This window comes from Taudactylus pleione, unplaced genomic scaffold, assembly GCF_031769625.1.
Source record: "Taudactylus pleione unplaced genomic scaffold, aTauple2 ptg000061l, whole genome shotgun sequence".
Taxonomy (NCBI): Eukaryota; Metazoa; Chordata; class Amphibia; order Anura; family Myobatrachidae; genus Taudactylus; species Taudactylus pleione.
Genome location: NW_028284463.1, coordinates 9,475,257 through 9,499,103, shown reverse-complemented (window position 1 = coordinate 9,499,103; position 23,847 = coordinate 9,475,257). Strand labels below are relative to the sequence as shown.

At 40.8% G+C, this 23,847-nt stretch overlaps 2 protein-coding genes across 2 annotated transcripts in view; both read right to left on the bottom strand.

The window, feature by feature from the left end:
• LOC148535011 (olfactory receptor 1496-like) overlaps window positions 1–18,922 on the bottom strand; it is a 36,617-nt gene extending 17,695 nt beyond the window's left edge. Inside the window, exon 1 of the mRNA XM_088464520.1 lies at window positions 18,822–18,922. The gene's annotated coding sequence lies outside the window, so the exon portion shown is untranslated. The remainder of the gene's footprint in view (window positions 1–18,821) is intronic.
• Window positions 8,344–18,828, bottom strand: LOC148535012 (olfactory receptor 7A5-like). The gene has a single exon (XM_088464519.1). It carries the CDS (start codon window positions 17,024–17,026, stop codon window positions 16,112–16,114), a length of 915 nt encoding a protein of 304 aa, XP_088320645.1. The 5' UTR covers window positions 17,027–18,828; the 3' UTR covers window positions 8,344–16,111.
• Window positions 18,923–23,847: the final 4,925 nt, after the last annotated feature.

Here is a 23,847-nt window from a genome sequence, read left to right as displayed (position 1 = left end):
GTGAGGCAGTGAGTGACTGGGGAGACAGTGGGTGACTGGGGAGGCAAAGGGTGATGTAGGAGGCAGTGGATAACAGGGAGAAGCTGTGGTTGACAGGGAGAAACAGTGATGGTGGCAGAGGGTGGCATGAAAAGGCAAAGGGTGACTGGGGAGGCAATAGGTGACATAGGAGGCAGTGGCAAATTGGGAGAAGCAGTGGATGACAGGAGGTAGGCAGAGGGTGTCGGGTGACAGAGAGGCAGTGGGTGGCAGGGAGAAGCAAAGGATGGCAGTGGGTGAGGGGAAGGCAGTGGGTTGCAGCGAGAAGCAGTGGGTGACGGGGAGGAAGTGGGTGAAAGAGAGAAGCAGTGGGTGGCAAGGGGTAGCAAAGGGTGTCAGGAAAGACAGTGGGTGACTGGGGAGGCAAAGGGTGACATAGGAGGCAGTGGGTAACAGGGAGAACGAGTGGATCACATGGGGAGAGACAGAGGGTGGCAGGGGGTGACTGGATGACAGGGAGAGACAGAGGGTGATAGGGGGGAGGCAGATCATGGCATGGAAAGGCAGAGAGTGACTGGGGAGGCAATAGGTGACATAGGAGGCAGTGAGTAATATAGAGAAGCAGTGGGTGACGGGGAGGCAGAGGATGTTGGTGGGTGATGGAGAGGCAGTGGTGGCAGGGAGAAGCAGTGGATGGCAGTGGGAGACAGGAGGTGGCAGTGGGTGGCAAGGAACAGCAAAGGGTGGCAGGATAGAAAGCGAGTGACTGGGGAGGTAGTGGGAGGCTAAGGCTGACATAGGACACAGTGGGTAACAGGGAGAACCAGTGGGTAACAGGAGGAAGTAGTAGATGAGAAAGATAGATGGTGCAGTGTATTTCAAGGGGAGGCAGTGGATGACAAGGGGGAGGCAATGGGTTTTTAATAATTTTTTTTTCTGTTCCCCCCTCCAGTTCCCACACTGTGTGCTCCCCTGTTCCCCCATATGGTCTGTGCTCAGCACTCCCCTCATTCCTCCTCCTGCTGAAGTTTCTTCTCCCTACACAGCAATCAACACACATTCTGTGTCCTCCCACCCTGGCAGCAGCGGTCCCCCAGGCTGCACTTACTTAACAACAGCTGCACAGACTGCAGAGAGAGTGTGGCAGCTGGCTCCTCTGAGTCTGCCTGCTGCTGAGGCTTGCTGCCTGTGTGTCAGTTTCTGCTGCTGGGCAGGAGGACAAGAGTAGGTGAGCACTGGGGTGGGACGGGGCTGCCTAATGACTCCTCGGATCTCTCAGCCAGTGATCCGAGGAGTCTGAAATAACAGACAGTTAAACTGGTTTCACTCTCCTCAGAGGACCCACAGTTTGAGAACTGCTGGTGTAAGCTATTGAAATGTAGATAATTAAATGTGTCGACATCTTTCCTAAATGTCTTAGGGACAATACTACCATTTTCTACATAAAGGGTGATATCCAGGAATGAGATTACTGGATGAGTGATGAGTGCTAGTGAAAGTCAAATTAAAATCATTGGTATTCAACTGTGCAACAAGATGTGAAAATGAATGTGAATCACCATCCCAAATAAAAAATAAATTATCAATATGGCATCCATAAAGCACGAGGTTCATGCCAAACTCCCCCCCAGACATAAGCCTCCTCAAAGGCCCACATGTAGAGGTTGGCGAAGCTCGTGCGAACCTCGTGCCCATCGCTGTCCCAAGTGTCTGCAAGTAAAATGTATGATCAAAAATAAAATAATTGTGTGTGAGTATAAATTCAATTGAGTCCAAAATAAACTTCTCTGACACATAGTGACCCCAGTGTCTCCTTTTAATAAATCTTCCACCACTTTAATGCCTCTAACGTCGGGGATATTGGAATAAAGAGCTTGTACATCACAGGTGACAAATAAGTGTCCTTCCAATTAATACTTTTAATTAAATGTAAAAAGTGATTTGTGTCTTTAATATGTGACTTAAGTGTTGTGGCATAAGGTTGAAGAAAAAAATCAATAAAATGTGAAAGATGTGAAGTGGGAGACCCAATACCAGCTACAATAGGATGCCCAGGTGGTGTGATAAGTGTCTTGTGAATTATTGGGAGATGATAATAAGTGGGTATCACAGGATGATTCAATATCAAGTAACTTCTCTCCTCTCTCTTTATCACTCCCTCTCCAAGGGTTCTATCTAATAATAGAATCAATTGCCTCTGAAATGAGCTCGTTGGATCCGCCTGTAGTACCAAATATTGATGTCTATCACCTAGCTGTCGCATAGCTTCGAACATATAATCTTTGGTGTCTTGAATGATGATCCCTCCACCCTTGTCTGCTGGTTTGACAATGATGGAGGGATCACCAGACAAAGTCCTAAGTGCCATTCTCTCTCTCAACAGTAGATTATCTCTATATTTGGACTTATTTTTTTGTTTATTACATACATTTTTAAAATAATTTAATGTTTTTGTGAAATATATCAATAGGTGCACTCCTGACATGTGTGGGGAAAAATTGTGATTTGTTTTTAAATAATCTTTTCCTATGTGTGTTATTGATGTCAAACCATTTCTCATACTGGGGGTCACTATTAGGGGACTCTTTAATGGCTAATGTATCATTGGTATTTTCACTCAATAATTGACTAAGAGCCTCAAGAGCCTCCTTATCACCATCATCCAAAATAATTGTTCCAAGATTATCTTCTTGATTTTTAGATTGCAATTGTTTCATAGCGAAATATTTTTTCCTACAGAGTGTTCTAATATAACGATTTAAATCTACAAATAAATAAAAAAATTGGGATCACCTGATGGGGCAAACTTCAGGCCCCTATTCAAAAGACTAATTTCATCATTTGATACATTTTTGGAAGATAGTTTAAAAATGCCCCTGCTTTTGGTTTCTTTTAATGTAGACACCATGTTTTTCTTTTTGCACCTCCTATAGCCTCCTCTCTTCCTCAGAAAATTCCTATCTTCCTCTTTTTGCTGATTCTGATGAGAGGACTTGATATCTGTTCCATTGTTGCAGGTGTGGAGGACATGTTGGCCTCCATTCTTCCTCTAAAAAAGGACGGGAAGTGTCGTTTCTTCTGTAGGGACTAGTCTCATGACTTCTTAGTTCTCTCTGAATGGGGTGGGTTTTAGGTCTGACATCGATGCTGACTGACGAATTCCTTAGAGTTATAAACATTAGTGGTCTGTCCCTTAGAGATTCTAGATGGACTGGTGGAACCCCTTCTATGTTTCAAAGGGGGGGTGCTAACACAATCATCTGTTAGGGTATGCTCTTGGTATCCACTACTAGATTTATTGGTGATAATAGGCTGATCATATCCATATGATCGATTATCGGTATTCCTGATATACAAATTGGAAGGATGTTGATTCTCTTTTGAGACATATGAGCAATTTAATGTGATCTTGCTCTCAATGTACCAGAGAGTATTATCAGCTCCATTTTTCCATCTGCTATATTAATAGCCACTAGTAATTATTTTTCATATTCTGTGGAGACATTGTTAATTTGGTCTGTGGAGCGTGCTCTATAGTACCAGACTCAAGTACTCTTCTTTCTCCTTTAGTTGGATTTTAGCTGTGTTTAATCACATTACTGGCAACAACTGTATCACTGTACAATTTATCTAAATACTGATAATTTTTCATACAACTATTATTATTTTTTTTTAAGTGTTATATTTATTATAATATGTGATGTTATTATGTATTAAATTTATTATATTACATGTTTGAATTTTTCAATCGCATTTATCTTTAATATACTATATATTGATACAATATAGAGACAGCGCAGATTCTCTACAATCAAATTGATATCACCATGTATAATAAGGTTACTGATCGAAATACCCTTCTACATCACAGCAGTTGCCATGCACCGGCCTTGAAAAAAGGTTTTCCATGATCACAATTGATGAGAGCTGCCTGCATCATGAGTGAACCAGCACGATTGGATGAGGCACTCAACCAGGTAGTAACTAAATTTGCAGATAGAGGTTACAGCCTTCAGGAATTAAATAAAAATAAACAAGAAGTATCACAAATACCTGGAGAACAACTGTTGGCACAACAACAAAAAAATACCACCATGAATAAAATTCCTTTCGTCACAGAATTTTCTTTGTCCAGTGCAGTAGTACCTAGAGCAATCAAGGCTTTTTGGCCCTTAATTACAGGAGACCGAGATCTACCAGGACTACATAATAAATCCCTAATGCCTAGCTACAAAAGAGGCAAAAACCTTAGAGATCTACTGGTAAAAACAGATATATCGGGACTGCAACAGCATAACAGGACCAATATCCAAATAAAAAAACCGGGGTGTTATAAGTGTCCATCTTGCGTCACCTACGGATTCATGGAAGCGGGACAGTATTTTAAACATCCACATACAGGACATAAGTACAAAATACAACATGTACTTACCTGTACAACTCAATACGTGGCATATATAATCAATTGTCCGTGCAGGCTCTACTAAGTAGAGCAGACCATAAGAACTTTTCGTGAACGTATGGCCCTACATAGATCAGCCATAAGAGCTGTATTACAAGGTATAAACATCGATCAACCAGTAGCCCGACATTTTAAAGCACAGAACCATACACTATCAAGTCTAAAATATAAAATCATAGATCATATACCATTGTCTCTACGTGGAGGGGACCGCAAAAAAAAACTATCACAATGCGAATCCAAACATAAACACCTGTTGGAGACTCAGGCACCACGGGGCTTAAACGAGACCATAGCATGGAATGTCTTATTATAACAAATCGACTGCTTCAGCAACATAGCAGCCACTTCAACTGGTCAAGTTTTCAACTCAGATGTTTGCAATACTTATTGTGGTACGTTCAGCAGTCATATTCTGTTACCTTTCATTTGTTGCAGCATGAGCACCTGACCTACTGTTACATTACTAGACATTGCCCGGAACTATTTTAGTTGACATGAGCCATGTTCAGGACGTCATTAATTTCTACAAGTCATGTTTAAACCAAGTGACATGCGTACGTGTCCAGTGTTAGTGCATACACAAGATATGCACTTCTTATATGCCTAATATGGCTTTATGATGTATTTTTTGTGTAATTTTTTCCATGTATAGATGTATTTATAGTTTGTTTTATTATTGAAACAATATATTCTCACGTTAATTGCACATTGCTATTTAAGGTTTATGCTGTTATGGATCAGCATTATTAGATCACATTCTTAAAGCATTTGCACTTTTTTGGTTTACTAGCATTCAGCACAGCCAGTATATTCACACATATCGCCCCCGATTTGCCTGACGATGCCATGGATCTGGGTTGCCTAGGACGCGGATGACGTCATCTTGCACGGACGTGTCGGTGCTTCCCTGATTCCAGGCGCTGGTCAGCTGTCGGGAGAGTCCAGCGTGACCACACACGCATCTTAACAGCTCACTCTATTTAAGGTAAGACACTTTGTTGGTTCACTGTTTATACACAAGTCCTGATGAAAAGGTCCGCCGTTGACCTTGAAACATTGACACTGTTTGTGTAAAATTGTTTCTTATTTAATACACATTGACTTTTTTCTACCATTGAAGTGCCACCTACCTTCTTTCTATTGGGACCTATACAATTCCGTAGGAGATACCAGCATTATTAATATATATATATATATATATATGTAAACAATGGAAGAGCGCACTCGTAAGTAATGATTAGCAAAACACTTTACTGAACTGTAATTGTTCACTTACATTGAAGTTAAAAGTAATGATCTTAGCTGTGGAAGGATTTCTCTCCACCATGTATAGGAGCCAGCCACTTGTAGGTCACAGCCCCAATGCGTTTCGTCATTGATTGACTTTCGTCAATGACGTCAATCAATGACGAAACGCATTGGGAATGGCCAGTGTTGTGGACATGTGTGAATGTCACCCACTGTTTTCCAGAGTGGGCTTTGATTGGGTTGTAACCTACAAGTGGCTGACTCCTATACATGGTGGAGAGAAATCTGTCGACAGCTAAGATCATTACTTTTAACTTCAATGTAAGTGAACAATTACAGTTCAGTAAAGTGTTTTGCTAATCATTACTTACTAGTGCGCTCTCTCTTTGTTTACATATCTTTGGGACTTTCTGCTCTGTGGCTGGAGACGGGAATGCAGCTGCACTTCATTTGAAAAAGAATCGATTAATCTGGATACACCAAAAAGAGACTACTGCGCATATTGGATTTTTGTTTTTTATATATATATATATTAATATATACATATATATCTATATATATATATATGTATATACAGTCAGGTGCATAAATATTGGGACATTGACAGAATTTTCATATTTTGGCCTCTATTCACCACCACAATGGCTTTGAAATGAAACAAACAAGATGTGCTTTACCTGCAGACTTTCAGATTTAATTTGAGGGTAATTACATCCAAATCAGGTGAACGGTGTAGGAATTACAACGGTTTCTATATGTGCCTCCCACTTTTTAAGGGGCCAAAAGTAATGGGACTATCAACTCAAAAGCTATTTCATGGACAGGTGTGGGCTATTCCCTCATTATTTCATTATCAATTAAGCAGGTAAAAGGTCTGGAGTTGATTCTAGGTGTGACATTTGCATTTGCAATCAGTTGCTGTCGACTCTCAAGATGAGATCCAAAGAGCTGTCTCTATCAGTGAAGCAAGCCATCATTAGGCTGAAAAATCAAAACAAACCCATCAGAGAGATAGCAAAAACATTAGGTGTGGCCAAATCAACTGTTTGGGACATTCTTAAAAAGAAAGAACGCACTGGAGAGCTCAGCAACACCAAAAGACCCGGAAGACCATGGAAAACAACTGTGGTGGATGACAGAAGAATTATTTCCCTGGTGAAGAAAAACCCCTTCACAACAGTTGGCCAAATCAAGAACACTCTCCAGGAGGTAGGTGTATATGAGTCAAAGTCAACAATCAAGAGAAGATTTCACAAGAGTGAATATAGAGGGTTCACCACAAGATGTAAACCGTTGGTGAGCCTCAAAAACAGGAAGACCAGATTAGAGTTTGCCAAACAACATCTAAAAAAGCCATTACAGTTCTGGAACAACATCCTATGGACAGATGAGACAAAGATCAACTTGTACCAGAGTGATGGGAAGAGAAGAGTATGGAGAAGGAAAGGAACTGCTCATGATCCAAAACATACCACCCCATCAGTGAAGCATGGTGGTGGTAGTGTCATGGCGTGGGCATGTATGGCTGCCAATGGAACTGGTTCCCTTGTATTTATTGATGATGTGACTGCTGACAAAAGCAGCAGAATGAATTCTGAAGTGTTTTGGGCAATATTATATGCTCATATTCAGTCAAATGCTTCAGAACTCATTGGACGGTGCTTCACAGTGCAGATGGACAATGACCTGAAGCATACTGCAAATGCAACCAAAGAGTTTTCTAAGGCTAAAAAGTGGAATGTTATGCAATGGCCAAGTCAATCCCCTGACCTGAATCCGATTGAGCATGCATTTCACTTGATGAAGACAAAACTGAAGGGAAAATGCCCCAAGAACAAGCAGGAACTGAAGACATTTGCAGTAGAGGCCTGGCAGAGCCAGGGCTGAAACCCAGCGTCTGGTGATGTCTATGCATTCCAGACTTCAGGCTGTAATTGCCTGCAAAGGATTTGCAACAAAGTATTAAAAAGTGACAGTTAGATTTAGGATTGTTTAGTTTGTCCCATTACTTTTGGCCCCTTAAAATGTGGGAGGCACATATAGAAACCGTTGTAATTCCTACACCATTCACCTGATTTGGATGTAATTACCCTCCAATTAAATCTGAAAGTCTGCAGTCAAAGCACATCTTGTTTGTTTCATTTCAAAGCCATTGTGGTGGTGAATAGAGGCCAAAATATGAAAATTCTGTCAATGTCCCAACATTTATGCACCTGACTGTATATATGTATATATATATATATATCTATATATATATATATATCTATATATATACATATATAGATATATATATATATATGGAAACTGAGGGAGAGGAGAAAGCGCCTGATAGTGTAATAAATTAAGTAAATTAGGGTAGACATACAACAGGTAATCCCTTTATATGCGTACCAGATGCTTTCTTTAGAAATAATTTTAGTGGATATACTGATTTCAGTGTGAAATGTTCCAATGTGCAAAAAATTATGACCAACTAAAAAAAAATAAAAATAAACATAAAATACAAAGGAAGAATAAAAAATGTTGTGGGTACTACAGTCCAGTAATAAGCAGGCGAATTAAGCTATTTACCTCTGTAGGTGAGCCAAAATAAAAAACTCAATATGGTTAAATTGAAAAGGTAAACTACATTTATTAGGATAATAGCAGGGAAAAAAAGGGGATATATAAAAATTGGGGATACAATAAAATTAATAATAAAAGGGTGAGGAATACATTATATGATATGTTATATGATAAAAACTGGCTTAAAAAATAAATATTATGTAAGACTTAGCTTGAATAAAAAAGCACATAAAGTGCTAGATAGTGCAGTCCCTCAGTAGGATAATTTGCTTTTTAGTCCATATATTGGTAGGTGGCGGACCCGACGCATTTCGTCTGTTCTGGACTTCTTCAAAGGGAGCAGGAGTTGTAGGATAAGGTTCTAGCTTAGGCCAGTATTTATGTTAGTGTGTATCATACTTAATTGATAACTTAATTGGAAAATTCTGCGCCAAAACAACTGTAACCGTAAGTGATCATCCGGAGGTTCCGTTTGTATCTCATTCAATACAATGTTCCAGCAAACATGGCTGAGTACTCAGAGTGCAGACCTTTTTAGGTCTCAGCTAACATCGTCCATCAGCAATCCAGAAGCATCCCCCAATATGGAGTGCATGTGGACTGCATTACCGGAAGTGGCGCCATCATCGACTTCATCAAACCGGAAGTCTAGTGTGTAGTGGGCTGCACGTGAACCACAAGCTCCGCACAGTGGCTTCCTGGTTAGCAGTGTATAACTACAACGGGGGTTGTCAAGGACGATTTATCATGGAAATATCCAGCTTTAATAGAAGATACAATAATTCGGCTATATGTGTCCATAGCATTGGTTCTGTCCATAATTATTATATATACTTCACTTAGTCCCACATGGTGTTTTTTTTGGGTCCATAATAGAGTAAATAAATAGACAAAAAACAGATAAAATAGACAATGATTAGTCATTTGGAAAAAATGTATATATAAAGAAACACCTTTTACACATACATCTATATAGAGAGTAACACATGAATGTCTTTGCTTATAGATGAATAAAATGGAAAAAAAAGGATAAAATTATCCCTGTATTGCAATATATTATTGTTAGAGTTCACAAAAAGATGCCATTAGCAACTGATATTAAAAACATTTTCTAATTAATCAATTCTAGAAACCTCTATATCTATTGGTAGTATAGTTTCTCAGCATTTTGCTGTTATCTTTAGGATATAGGGATATAAGTGCATAAAAAACATAGAGAATATGCATGTATGTACAAAACACAAACATGATAATATAGATAGTGTGAAAAAAAGAAGGAAAACGGAACGGATACATTCATCCTTCTAGAATATAGCACACATCTTTATTTGATCTTTTTCAAAAGAATGCTCCTAAAAGAATATCAGGTCTTTTTCCTGAGATCATTGTTCGATATATCTACTGCTCCTGGTATTCTTGGGTGGTCTTCCATCCCAGTACTGACCAGGCCCAACACCATATAGCTTCCAAGATGGAACAGGATTGGGCACTTTCAGTGTGGTATGGCCGTAGGTATGTTGATAGCATATCTCATATGGATAGATACTCTGACTATTTCTTTATAGAATTGGAGCAATCTCATAACTTTCATTCAGACCATCAGGAGATAGTGTGTTAAGTTCGTAAATCCAGTACATTTCTCACTGGGATAATTTTTTAGCTAGATCACCTCCCCAGGTACCCGGGGTAACATGTTCAATAGCCCCGAATGTCATATTATATATATATATAAATATTTCTATAATCACTGTGTCACAGGCAGTAACAGCAGCTCCTTATGCATGTTAACAGGCAGGCTTTCCTGTGAAGAGGGCCTAATTCAGAGATGCAGGATATTGCAGTCGCGACTGTGAGTTTTTACAGGGTCACAGAAGCAATAATATGCAAATGCTATTTTAAGACTACCCCTTGTGTACTATCGCGAACTGGAATGTACAAGCTTTGAGAAGACCAGTTTTAATTCCCGTGGATGCAGCAAAACCATCGCCTTCACCATCAACACTTGAACCTGCCCATGGAAGTCGCCGTGTCTCTTTCTGAACGCCGACTAAATATGGCCTCTGTGGCTGCGGCTCTGCATCTGAGAATGCCGCCACTGTCACTGACACGCCCATGTCCCTTCCATAATATTCCCAGCCACCACCCAGGAATGCCCATGGTTTTGCCTCGCACTTCCTGCTGCCAGAGGTTCTGAACACAAGAGAGTACACTTAGTGTAATGCAAGGCTGTAGGGTCATTCAGAACTTTTTGCTCATCTGCGCAAACATCTGCTTTAATCAGGCCCAGAAATTGTCCAAATAGAAACTCTTAACAGACTGTCTCCTCAGCAATCTTCAATAGTAATTTTTGTATTCCAAGCTAAATCTGGGCTCATTCAAGCAGCTTGGTCAGCGTGCATTCTCACCAGTTATCTCACGCATTTCTTCACCTCCTGATATGACCTAATTGTGGCCACCCAAACATCACACCCATATGCTTTTGTTGAACATCTCAGGCAAAAACCATGGACATTAATATGGAGTTGTTCCATCCTTATAATAGCTTTCACTCTTCTGGAAAGGTTTTCCCCCCAGATTTTGAAACATGGCTGCCAGGATTCGCATCATGAAGGGTTGAGGATCGGGCTCTGTGCAAACAAGTCAAGTTCTTCCACACCAACGTAGGCAAACCATATTTTTATGGACCTCATTTTAGCATTGTCTGATATTTCCAGATTTTTCATATCTCAGTAACAATATGTACAATTGACCGGGGCAGCAGGGCAAAAATTTGGCAAAAACACTTGTTTGGAAAGACAGTGCCAGACCTTCGAACATGACTCCTTCCAACAGGAACTAACTGCTCTGTTCTGAACTTCCCACTTAATTTATGATTGGAGTCACCTGGCTAGAACTGATGACTTGATGACAAGAGTGTTTTTACAGAAATGCAGGAGCATATCATTTTATATCTGGTGGAAGTGGTCATGTTGGAGGGTATTCAGTCCCATGCTGAAAGCCACTGAGTTCTTCCATTCTATTGTTAATTTTTGAATTTGACCATAGTTTAGATTATATAGTGTACCTTATAAACTCCTATACAACTATCCCATCCTCTTCTATGCCCTTTCTTGTCTGGCCCCATGAACGTATCTATAATGAGTGCAAAGTGTGTGGTTTACACAGGCCTCTGGGTCCAGGGGCTCCTCACTGCACACCACACACCCCATTGGTGCCCCAGATATAATCAATAACATGGTGCAGGTACCATTTTCCCAGAGATTGGCACATGCGCAGTAGACTCTGGCACAAAACCAGAGTCCAGAGCCATAACAAGACTTTTTGATGCCCTGGGCCAGAAAGAGCATTGGCGCCCCCCCCTGACCCCCATTTTTCAAAAGGGGCATAAGGCATGTCTGAAAAAGGCACGTGGCCTCATTGGGAAGGAGCAATGCAAATCTTATTTGTCCCTTACGATGATGAAGGGGTACCGATCCCTTTGTACCACTGTTATCCAGGTGTTGTTAGAAAATACAGTGTGAATCCAATGGCTGCAGTGATGATACAGAATAATTATGCAGTATAACTCTCTAGCTCTAGATGTAGGAGAGCGCTGGTGAAGCTGCAGCAGGATTTTTCCATCAGAACAGCTGTGTACAGTGTAGATCACCAGATAAAGGTATAGAAAGACTGTAATGTATATGCAGCAGATATTAGTGGCGGGTTTGAGTCCCGGGTATGACAGTATTTTAAAATGTGTTTGTTAAATAAAGGATAATGTGACTGAAAGTGCTTGGGAGGTGGTAAGATGGAGGGGGACTTGGCCAGGGAGAATATAGAGGCAGCCAGGAGATGCCGGGGATCAAAGAAGAGGAAGCTACAAGTGAGAATTATTATAAACAGAAAATTGACAAACCTACTGTCCTCTAGTGCCCTGTGCCATGGCACATGTCGCACCAACCCTAGTTACGGCCCTGCCAGAGTCCACTGGAGACATGCACCAACAAGAACCCTCTCTTGAACAGCACCTGTCTGGCCCCTATCATAGATGGACAATATTTTCATACTGTACATATCCTGAGGTCACAATCACATGTGTCTTGAGAGCCAGAAAAAGTAAAAAGGAAAGTATCAAACACAAACTAATCTCATACAGTTATGGACTCTGCAAAATCTAATTGTGCAAACATGCACTTAACCCCCTCAATTTGAAGAAACCCTCTCTTGACCCTTCATCTCTTTCTAATGATGGTCCCATATCTTTGCTCTCCTTTGCTTTCAACATTTTTTAAAGACTTGTCTTGAAATTTCTGACCCACTTTATCTTTTCCCACTTTCTCATCGATCCTCAGTTAGGTTTCCGCTCATTTTCCTCGACTAAAACAGCCTGAACTAAAGTCAAAAATGACCTTATCCTACTGAACTGGTCACTTCTCTCTTCTCCTAGTCCTTGCATGATGTGGTTTATTATGGATGCTTTGAAGCCACTTACCTGACAGAGTTGCATGAGATGGTTCGCAGCCATCTGGGCTTTTACTGGTGCATTCACATCCCATGTGACCAAGTCTGCTGCTCCGTGCACAGACTTTTTTAGAGGACATCCATTCTGCAAATGGGCAGAACAGATCTCCTCCTTGTCCTTCAAAAGCTTCGGCAGTAAAGTGGCTGTCTGTGGCCGCTGATACTACCATCAAACTTGGCCCCCAGAAAGCCATGTGAATGGGAGGGGGTGGAATGTAATGGAGTTGTGGTGGCCGAGGTGACTCAAACGATACCAGGTGTATTAATTAGTATATTGTACAAGAGAGGGATAGGCCCACATTGAGCCTGCACAAAGACCCCTTCTCTTGAACCTCCCCTGTCTGGCCCCTATCATAGATGGACAATATTTTCATACTGTACATATCCTGAGGTTACAATCACATGTGTCTTGAGAGCCAAAAAAAGTAAATAGGAAAGTTTCAAACACAAACAAATCTCATGCAGTTTTGGACTTTGCAAAATGGAAAGTGACTAAACTTTAGCATTTTGCAGGATTTATACAGATTTAATATTGTTTTCATAAATTATTATTAATATTATTATTGTTTATTTATATGGTGCCACAAGTGTTCTACAGCGCCTTACAAAGTATATAAACGAATAAGTTGATTTACAGTGACTTACAGTACAGTACAGTACAATACAGGACATGGATAATATACATTGCTACATTCGCGACCATAACACCCAGATAAGCAATAATGCAAAGCAACCAAGTGTTAGGTGCCCTGGTAGAGAGTAAGAAGTAGATGAAGGTAGAGTAAAGAGAAGCACAAGAGGGTAGAGCCATTAACTGATTCAGAGATGTACGCAGTGTTGACTTTTACGCAGATTGAGCGATTGTTTGCCATTGCACATAAGTATAAGCTACACTGCGCACGTGCAGCGATTGTTTTGCGAATACGCCTGCACAGGGGGTCGCAAAGTGAGTGACAGGTACATGGCATTTGGGAGAGGTAACGGGGATGTGGCTAGGCAAGTGGAGGCTTGTCTGTTTATTCGTCATTTCATGGGCGTGCTTATATTAGTTACTGCCATCTCTTTTGCAGGATGAGAGCTGCAGTGGTGGCGGCTGGTCAGGCTGTCTGATCTGCATCCATGTTACTGATCTTTACAACATTGTACATCGTCGGAAGGATATGAGAAGGCAGCAGTGGAGCCATCTGAGGTGACTCGGCAGATGCCAGGTCCATTTACTAGTATTGTACATATAAACAAATGTATTTCTATCTGGAATTGAAAGGGCAACTACACCAGAAGAATACTTTTTTTTATCTGACATAGTATTAAATATTAAATTGTATTCGGATACACCGTTCACTGGATCCACCTAACTATAATGGGTCTTAGAGCCATTTATCTCGGTTCTGTGTTAGAAACAAGCCAAGTGGTTATTTTTGCTCTTACTCTCACACTAAATCGGCTGAGCTGTAACAAGAGACAACATTGGTGTGGGGGAGCATTACAACCTCCATGCATGGTTTATCCTGCAATTAGAACATCCATGCTACTAATAAATTCGTTTTTTTCAAATGAACTCATTTGGCTCTATCAGGGGTATTCAATATGGGTGCGATAACATCGTTTTTGTGTTAATATTGCAATTATGACATCATTATCGCAGGTTTTTGCTTTTACACCCTATTCAATTTCAAAGATTTATCGCAGTTTTGACAAGTCTTTAATAAAAAACAGTGATAAGTTTTCACCATTGAATAGGTGTCGAAAAAAAGTGCAGAATTGGGGTTTAGGGGTGCAGGCTTAAAAAAAATAGCCTGCACCCCTGAGAATGACATTTAAAAAAGAACTGTGTCAAAAAAAGTAAAAAAAAAATAGGGACACCCCAAAAAATTAACTTAAAAATTGGGGTGCAAAAAAAAAAATGGGGAAAAATTGTTAAACAATAGGGAAATAGGTTCAGGGCTATTCTGCATGTATGCGGCAGATGTTTTGAAGAATAGAATTATAGCGGCAGGTGCACAAATGCAGAATTTTTAAAAACTTACTTTAGGGACATCAAAATATGCTAGTACCCATTTTCATGTACCCCAAATTTGATGGGACCACTTAAAAAACGAAAAAAATAACCTAAGTGCTCTTCTGCATCACTTCTTCAATGTCGGGAAAAAAACACCTGCTGCGGCTATTTAAATCCCCGACTTTCAATTAAAGGTTAAAACAGGGTACCCATAGTGTTCCCCATGTTTTTACAACTTTAGGGGGGTCTTACAATTATTTTAAGGAAAAATTCTTAACTTTACGCAAATCCAACTTCGGAGTTTCCCTTTTTCGTTAATTTTATATTGAATACGGGGATAAGCGAGAGCGCGCACCAGACTTAACGCAGAAAAAAACTCCGATATGAAACGTTAACTTCGACTGTGAAGTTAACGTTTCATATTGAATACCCCTCTATATCTCTTCTTTTTATAAACAGTACTTGAAACAAAGAACCTTGCTGGGTTCTCCAGATATACTTTCTTTTGTAAGTTTTACAGTAGTTCAATTAGGGTCAAATTAGTAGTGTTAGGAAGTGACTTTTTGTTTTACAGTGTTGTAATCTATACACACGTCATAGTAAAATGATTCCATCATTATTTGTGTAGCTGTACTAGAGCCATATATAAGACTCTAGAACCTGTGGTGGTCTGTCCACCTTTCATTAGTTCTGGCCTCCTAGGTACTGTACCTATTGGTGTGAGTATTTAGGGTCGAGAACATTACAGTGATCAGGGTAGATGTATATCTGTATACCATCAGCATGAATAACAAGAGAATATCCAGGACAATTGATTTGTTACTGAACTGCTTTATTGAAAGGCTTATAGTTCACAATATTTATTGTGGAGGTGACATGAATTAGAAACATTTGACTGTAGATATATGCAGGAAATTGTACATAACTTGGTGGGAATGTTTATATTAAAATTATGGGCACCCAACTAAGACTAAATGTTTTGCTTCAAGCAGAGAGCTGGGCAGGTGGGTGATGTCTTCTTCAACTTGATGTTTTAAAATTATACATTCAGCTGGTACATAATAGTCTCCATCAATGAGGATTAGTATTAAGGTGTATCTTCAGGAGGTCAATGCTTTCATTACAGTAATACACTTTTGTAGATTTACAAATACCTGTGAGCCTCTGAAACCAGGCTTATGTCCATGCAAGACCATGATAGGACCGTAAGGGACTGTATTATTTCTGCAGCTCAGATAGCATTCTTTCCCATCCAATGGCCACTAATTTCTGTATGGACCAGCCATCAACAAGGACATTTACCAGAACATGGATACAGGAAAGAGGCTATTTATGAACAAATGAGGAGTTACCATCTATGCCACTAATCGCTGAAGAGCTCTCCTGATTTCATGATTGCGTAGACTGTATACAAGAGGATTTACGATAGGGATCACTGTAGTATACAGCACGGTCATGACCTGCTCTAGAGCATTGTATTGCTCTGATGATGGCATCAGGTATACAGATATACAGTTAGTATAGTAGATGAACATGACAGTGAGGTGGGATGAGCAGGTGGAGAAGGCTTTTCTTCTTCCATCCCTTGATTTTATATGTAATATAACAGTGATAATTTTTTTGTATGACATCACATTGATGAGGAAAGGACAAAAGCCAAGTAACACTATTTCAACATACATGAACATAAAAAACATGTATGAGCCAGAACAGGGGATAACAATCAGAGCTTTAGCATCACAGAAGAACTGATGAATGGTGACAGAATGGCAGAAGGACATTTTAAGGATTGAAAACAAAAATAGTAATGAGTTTAAACATGCACATAGCCAGATCATCGTCACAAGCAGAATACAGATCTTCCTGCTCAGTATCTGGTGGTAGTGTAATGGATGACAGATCGCAATGTATCGGTCGTACCCCATCACAAATAAAAGTATAACCTCGGAGCTAGCAGCTATAAAGAAAAAGTATATCTGAGTTAAACATTGTGTGAAAGTTACTGTGTTATTCCCAGATTGCAACATGTCCAGCAGTTTGGGGACAGTTACTGTTGTATAACGCATATCTACAAAGGACAAGTTACAGAGAAACAGATACATGGGGGTGTGTAAATGTGAATCCAAACATATTACTGTAATTATAGCTAAATTCACCAGGACTCCAAGTAGGAATATTAAGAAAAAAACATAAAAAATTAGGGGTTCATCACCGGCTTTCATGGAAAATGGCAAAATGTGGAATTCTGTAATAGAAGTGTTGTTTTCCATGAGATTCTGGCCCTCATTCAGAGCCGTTCGCTATTTGCGGACGTTCGTTCAAAAACAAGGGGTGGCTATGCAAATGATCCGTTCGCACATTGCAGTCTGTTCACACCTCTAAGTCTGAACGAGCGAGCAAAACATACGCTCGTTTATTTGATAAAAACGCCCCCTGGCCGCTCGCACCATACGTCATGTCCGCTATTTATTAGATTAATCGAGTACATCGTACAGCGTATGAACTGCTCGCTATTCTTGTGGTTGGTTTTTTCAACCGCTATTTTGCGAGCAGTTCTGAGTTAAAAAAAACCAAGTGACGTGGTCAATGACGCTGCTGTATTAATTATGCACTCCCTTAAAACGCCCGCTTTGACCATTAAGCACGCCAGCTTTCGAATTCCACTCCCCCGTTTTCTAGCACCTTCCCCTGTTACCACCCACATACGCCTCATTCTGTCACTCAAAATAGCAGGCACTCGCTATATAGCGTACAAACGATTTTCGGCCGCACTGACTGGTTCGCGCATGCGTACTAAAAACCGTACGCATGCGCAGATGTGCGAACATCGCTCGGAACGAGCGTACTGCCGCTAGCGAACGGCTCTGAATGAGGGCCTCTGTCACCAATCTGCAAGACAATAATCAAAAGGGTCATTCCATGAAATATAGGACATAATACATGAAAGTTACATTTCACATAACTGCTAACATTTTAGCATATCAATGATTCTAAAAGGTTGTAGTATATTGTGTGTCTATCACAGTGACTTCAAATGATGTAGTTAACATTGGTGACTGGTTCTATGTTGATAATGATGGAAAGAGTTACCCAGGTGTTATCAAGGACATCAGAGATGGAGAATACGTAGTGAGCACAATGGAGCAAGCTGGCTGCAACTGGAAATGACCATCATCGCCAGATGAATATTATCTTATTTTCACAGTTAATTAGGAAGATAAGCAGGCCTAAATTGATTTATTCACGTGAATTCTACAGATTTAAGTAGTTAGTATCAGAGCCCTTTAACTGGGTACAGAAATGTAATGTGAGTCACATTCGTATGTAACGCGAGTCACATACCAAACTTTATTTTAAGAATAGTTTGGGTAACATTCAGTTTTTTATTTGTGTGTCAACCATAAGTGTAAGTTTCTATGTCCATTCTGTTGCAACATGAGTCTCGCATATAAACAATACAATTTAACTACTAAGAGTGCACATTTTCTCTGTTTCTAAGCATTAATTATTACTACTTACCCCATGTTATTGTAATATTTTTAAAATGTTGAATTTCAGCTTCATTTTTCAGCCATAAGCCGTAGACCCACACATACCAGTATATATATATATATATATATATAACTTATATTTATTTATATATGTGTGTGTGTATATATATATATATATTATTTATATATGTAGATATATAGCAAGGGAGCTGCACACACTCACTGGTGTAAATTTTGGGTGCACGATGAGAAAATAATTATAGATCAACAATCCACTTAGAGCAAACCTGTGACCAGGTTACCCCAAACGTAAAGAAATCGGCACTCCATTAGAAAATCCAAAAGAAAGTCACTTTTACTGTTTGATCAAGTAAACAGTCATGAGCTTGCAAAACAATACATATGTACCAAAGCTATACTTATCTGCAGTCTGCTTGTTGTGGAGAGAGCCATATAACAGACATAGTCCAGGTCTCAACAGCTGTTTCGATGCGTCAGCACCTTTGTCAAGAGACTGTCACAAATACCATTGCAAAAACCTGACTGAAATACCCCCTTAATGAGCAATACTGACCTCACCTGTGTGAGCACCTGTAAGCCATCACCGCCGGTCACTATGAGGCTCCCAATTACTCACCGGCACACACAGAACGGAGCATCGCACCGCGCCGGAAGTTCATCCAGCAAGCGGAACTAAGCTACCAATCCCCACGGCTGGGGAAGAAAAAAAGAGCCCTATGTGCCGGAAGTGATGCCGCGCAAAATGTAAACAATAACAAACTGTCATTATACATCGGATGCTCATAGTGAGCATCAACGGTAAGTGAAGGTTTACATCTAAACATATACCACACAACATGTAACAATACACACAATACAAAAATACAAAAATAGATCCATCGTTATACTTAAGATTATACATGCAAATGTTACCAAATCAAAGTCAAATACATTTTGAATCACAATGTATGAATCACCCTTTAACAGACGAGCCGGCCGGCCGGCTGGCTCGTCTATTAAAGGGTGGTGTAACCCCAGTAGTGCACTCCACACAAAATAAAAAAAATATTTTCTGTGTTTGTGAATTGTGGCTGCACGTGCATCACCAAAGGAGCAGCGCCAAGCATGCGCCTGTGTCCCATAAGTCTATTAAAGGGTGGTGTAACCCCCAAAGTGCACTAAACAAAAAATAAACAATTCTTTTTTTTCTATTTGTGTGAGAAATGTATGCGCAGTAGCCGCACGTGCATCAACACAGCAGCAGTGCCAAGCATGCGCCTGTGTCATAAGTCAAGGGCCGGATTGGACATCTGGTCCGGACTGAAGGACGTGCCAACAATTTCTGACATGTCTAATGTCACACAAAGAAAAAATAATGAAACCGCACTGAAAAGACTCTGCTGTTATATAGTGAGTGATGTATCTCTTAAAAATACCTATAACAAACTAAATATATATACACACAAACATGTGTAATAATGTTCCTATCATGGATCATAAGACCACAATCTAACAGACCTATCAATAGGAAAGTTTGTGGTGCTCCCCAGAGTCAGCTTATAGCATATAGACCACAAAGAAAGAGAGAAATAAAGGACTCTTGGTGGGGGCACACAATAGGTGTAGAGATATGGCTGATATCAGTTTTATAAAAATTAAGTTTTATTAAGCATAATATTAAAAAGATTAGCAACTAGCAATCATTGAACAAACAAACAAACAAACAATACATTATACATAAATCAAGGGAGATGCTATCTCCACTGTGGATTGTAGAGAGCCAGGCGAGATGATACTACGTTGATATGAATATTTATATGTGCCTTTGGCCACAATATAATATTTTACCAATTGATTCACAGTTTAGGCATACTATATCAAGAAAAAAACCTCACCTTTGATACTAATATCTATAATAGGATAAATTTCCATTCATTTTTTGCAGGAGAGATTATGTTGTCCTGAGGAAGGGGTGGATCACCTCGAAACGTCGACCATTGACCATTAAATCACTCTGGTGAGGGTATTGGATTCACTGAGACTCTGAGTGCCGCCTGACTTTTGTTATCATTATATATAAATATATAATATATATATATATATATATATATATATATATATATATAACTATTTCTCCTGCAAATGAATGGAAATTTATCCTATTATAGATATTAGTATCAAAGGTGAGGTCTTTTTCTTGATATAGTATGCCTAAACTGTGAATCAATTGGTAAAATATTATATTGTGGCCAAAGGCACATATAAATATTCATATCAACGTAGTATCATCTCGCCTGGCTCTCTACAATCCACAGTGGAGATAGCATCTCCCTTGATTTATGTATAATGTATTGTTTGTTTGTTTGTTCAATGATTGTTAGTTGCTAATCTTTTTAATATTCTGCTTAATAAAAGTACATTTTTATAAGACTGATATCAGCCATATCGCTACACCTATTGTGTGCCCCCACCAAGAGTCCTTTTTTTCTCTCTTTCTTTGATGTCTACTGTCACTGCATATGATACTGTCACTACTGACAGAATGGTGGCGGAATTATTTTCTGTGTTTGTGAATTGTGTGCACTGTGACTGCACGTGCATCAACAAAGGAGCAGCGCTAAGCGTGCGCCTGTGTCATAAGTAAAGGGCCGGCTGGCTTGTCCGTTAAAGGGTGCTGTAACCCCCAAAGTGCACTCCAAAGAAAATTTAAAATTCTTTTTTTTTCTGTCTTTGTGAATTGTGTGGGCTATAGACACACCTGCATCCTCAAAGCAGCAGTGACAAGCGTGCGTCTGTCTGTTAAAGGGTGGTGTAACCCCCAAAGTGTGCTCCAACCAAAATAAAATAATCTTTTTCTGCTCCTATGCTATTATTAACCTCAATAACCTTAATTTCCACTCATTTCCAGTCTATTCTGAACACCTCACACCTCACAATAGTGTTTTTATGTCCAAAAGGTTGCACCGAGGTAGCTGGATGACTATGCTAAGCGACACGAGTGGGCGGCACAAACACGTGGCCCATCTAGGAGTGACATTGCAGTGGCAGACAGGATGGCAGTTTGAAAAACTAGGCCCCAAACAGTACATATTGCAAAGAAAAAAAAAGAGGTGCAAGATGGAATTGTCTTTGGGATTATGTTGTATAAAGAGGACATGCACACTTTAACAAACCAATCATTTCAGCGCCAGGGTCTGCCACACGACTGTGGCTGGAATGATTGGTTTGTTTGGGCCCCCACAAAACAAGCTGGCAATTAATCTATCCCTGCACAAACTGGTTCTACGAAGGCAAGATGTCATCCTCATCCTCCTCATCCACCGATTCCTCACCCTCTTCAGTGTTGTTTACATCCTCATCCTCACAGAGTATTAATTCGTCCCCGCTGGAATCCACCACCACAGGTCCCTCTGTACGTTCTGGAGGCTGGTCTCCCTGGAAGAGTTGATAATTCATTTTAATGAACATCATCTTCTCCACATTTTGTGGAAGCAACCTCCTATGCCTTTCGCTGACAAGTTTCCCAGCTGCACTAAACACTCTTTCGGAGTACACACTGGAGGTGGGGCAACTCAGGTAAAATAGAGCCAGTTTGTACAGGGGCCTCCAAATTGCCTCTTTTTCCTGCCAGTACAGGTACGGACTGTCTGACATGCCTACTTGGATGCTGTCACCGATGTAATCCTCCACCATTCTGTCAATGGTGACAGTATCATATGCAGTGACAGTAGACATGTCAGAAATTGTTGCCAGGTCCTTCAGTTCGGACCAGATGTCCAAACTTGGTCCTGCCCTGCACCACTGCCAGCGGGTTGCTTAGGATACCTAAGTTTTTTCCTGGCAGCCCCAGTTGTGGGAGAAAATAATGAAGGAGCTGTTGACGTGTCACGTTCCGCTTCCGCTGACAGTATTTTCACCAACAGGTCTTTGCACCTCTGCAGGCTTGTGTCGGTCGGAAAGAGAGACACCACATAGGCTTTAAACCTAGGATCGAGCACGGTGGCCAAAATGTAGTGGTCTGATTTCAACAGATTTACCACCCTGGAATCCTGGAAGGACTTCATCCACAAGTCCCACATGCTGAGCAGAATCGCTCTGTCTTAGCTTCTTCTTCATTTTCTCCAGCTGCTTCTACAAAAGCCTGATGAGGGGAATGACCTGACTCAAGCTGGCAGTGTCTGAACTGACTTCACGTGTGGCAAGTTCGAAGGGCTGGAGAACCTTGCACAACACGGAAATCATTCTCCACTGTGCTTGAGTCAGGTGCATACCCCCTCCTTTGCCTATGTCATAGGTGGATGTATAGGCTTGAATGGCCTTTTGCTGCTCCTCCAACCTCTGAAGCATATAGAGGGTTGAGTTCCACCGCATCACAACCTCTTGCTTCAGGTGATGGCGGGGCAGGTTCAAGAGTGTTTGCTGGCGCTCCAGTCTTCGGCACGCAGTCGCTGAATGGCGAAAGTGGCCAGAAATTTTTTGGACCACCCAATGCGTCTCCTGCACGCCCCTGTCGCTTTTCAGAAAATTCTGCACCACCAAATTTATTGTGTCAGCAAAACATGGGACGTGCTGGAATTTGCCCAGATGTAATGCCTGCACAATATTGGTGGCGTTGTCAGATATCACAAATCCCCAGGAGAGTCTAAGTGGGGTAAGCCACTGGGCAATGATTTCCCTCAGTTTCTCTACGAGGTTGTCGGCGGTATGCCTCTTACTGAAACCGGTGATACACAGCATAGCCTGCCTTGGAACGAGCTGGCATTTCTGAGATGCAGCTACTGGTGATGCTGCTGTTGTTGCTGCATAAGGTGATACATCTACCCAGTGGGCTGTCACAGTCATATAGTCCTTAGTCTGCCCTGTTCCACTTGTCTACATGTCTGTGGTTAAGTGGACATTGGGTACAACCGCATTTTACAGGACACTGAGGACACTTTCTGACGTTTCTGTACAGTCTCAGTATCGCCTGCCTTGTGAAGTGGAATCTAGACGGGATTTGGAACCAGGGACACACTACCTCCATCAATTGTCTAAATCCCACTGCACTAATGGCGGATGCCGGATGCACGTCTAACACCAACATTGCAGTCAAGGCCTCAGTTATACGTTTTGCTTCAGGATGACTGCTGTCGTACTTCATCCTCCTCGCTAAGGACTGTTGGAGGGTCAATTGTTTAGTAAAAGTAGTGGTGTTCCTACTTCCTCTCTGGGATGATGAACGACTCCCAGCAGCAACAGCAGCAGTGGCAGCAGGAGGTGTAGCAATGCAGGATCCTCCGGAGGAATCCCGGATAGGAGAGTCAGTCATGCCAGTGACATGGCCTGCAGGACTACTTCCGATCCTGACTTTGGAGGAAATTGATGAGGAGGGAGTTGACGGTGTGGTTTGCAGGCACTTGGATACAACAGGACAAAGGGATTTAGGTGTCCCTGGACTGCTTATGGTCTTAGCCAAAGTTTCTGAACTTGACAGTAACTTTTTATGAACGCGCTGCAGGTGACGTATAAGGGAGTTTGTTCCTAGGTGGTTAACATCCCTACCCCTACTTATTTCACCTTTACATATGGTACATATGGCAAGACAGTTTTGTCTGGATTTG

What these genes read in the sequence shown, in the direction of transcription:
- LOC148535012 (XM_088464519.1), bottom strand. Translation starts at nt 17,026, where the DNA reads ATGGAAAACAACACTTCTATTACAGAATTCCACATTTTGCCATTTTCC.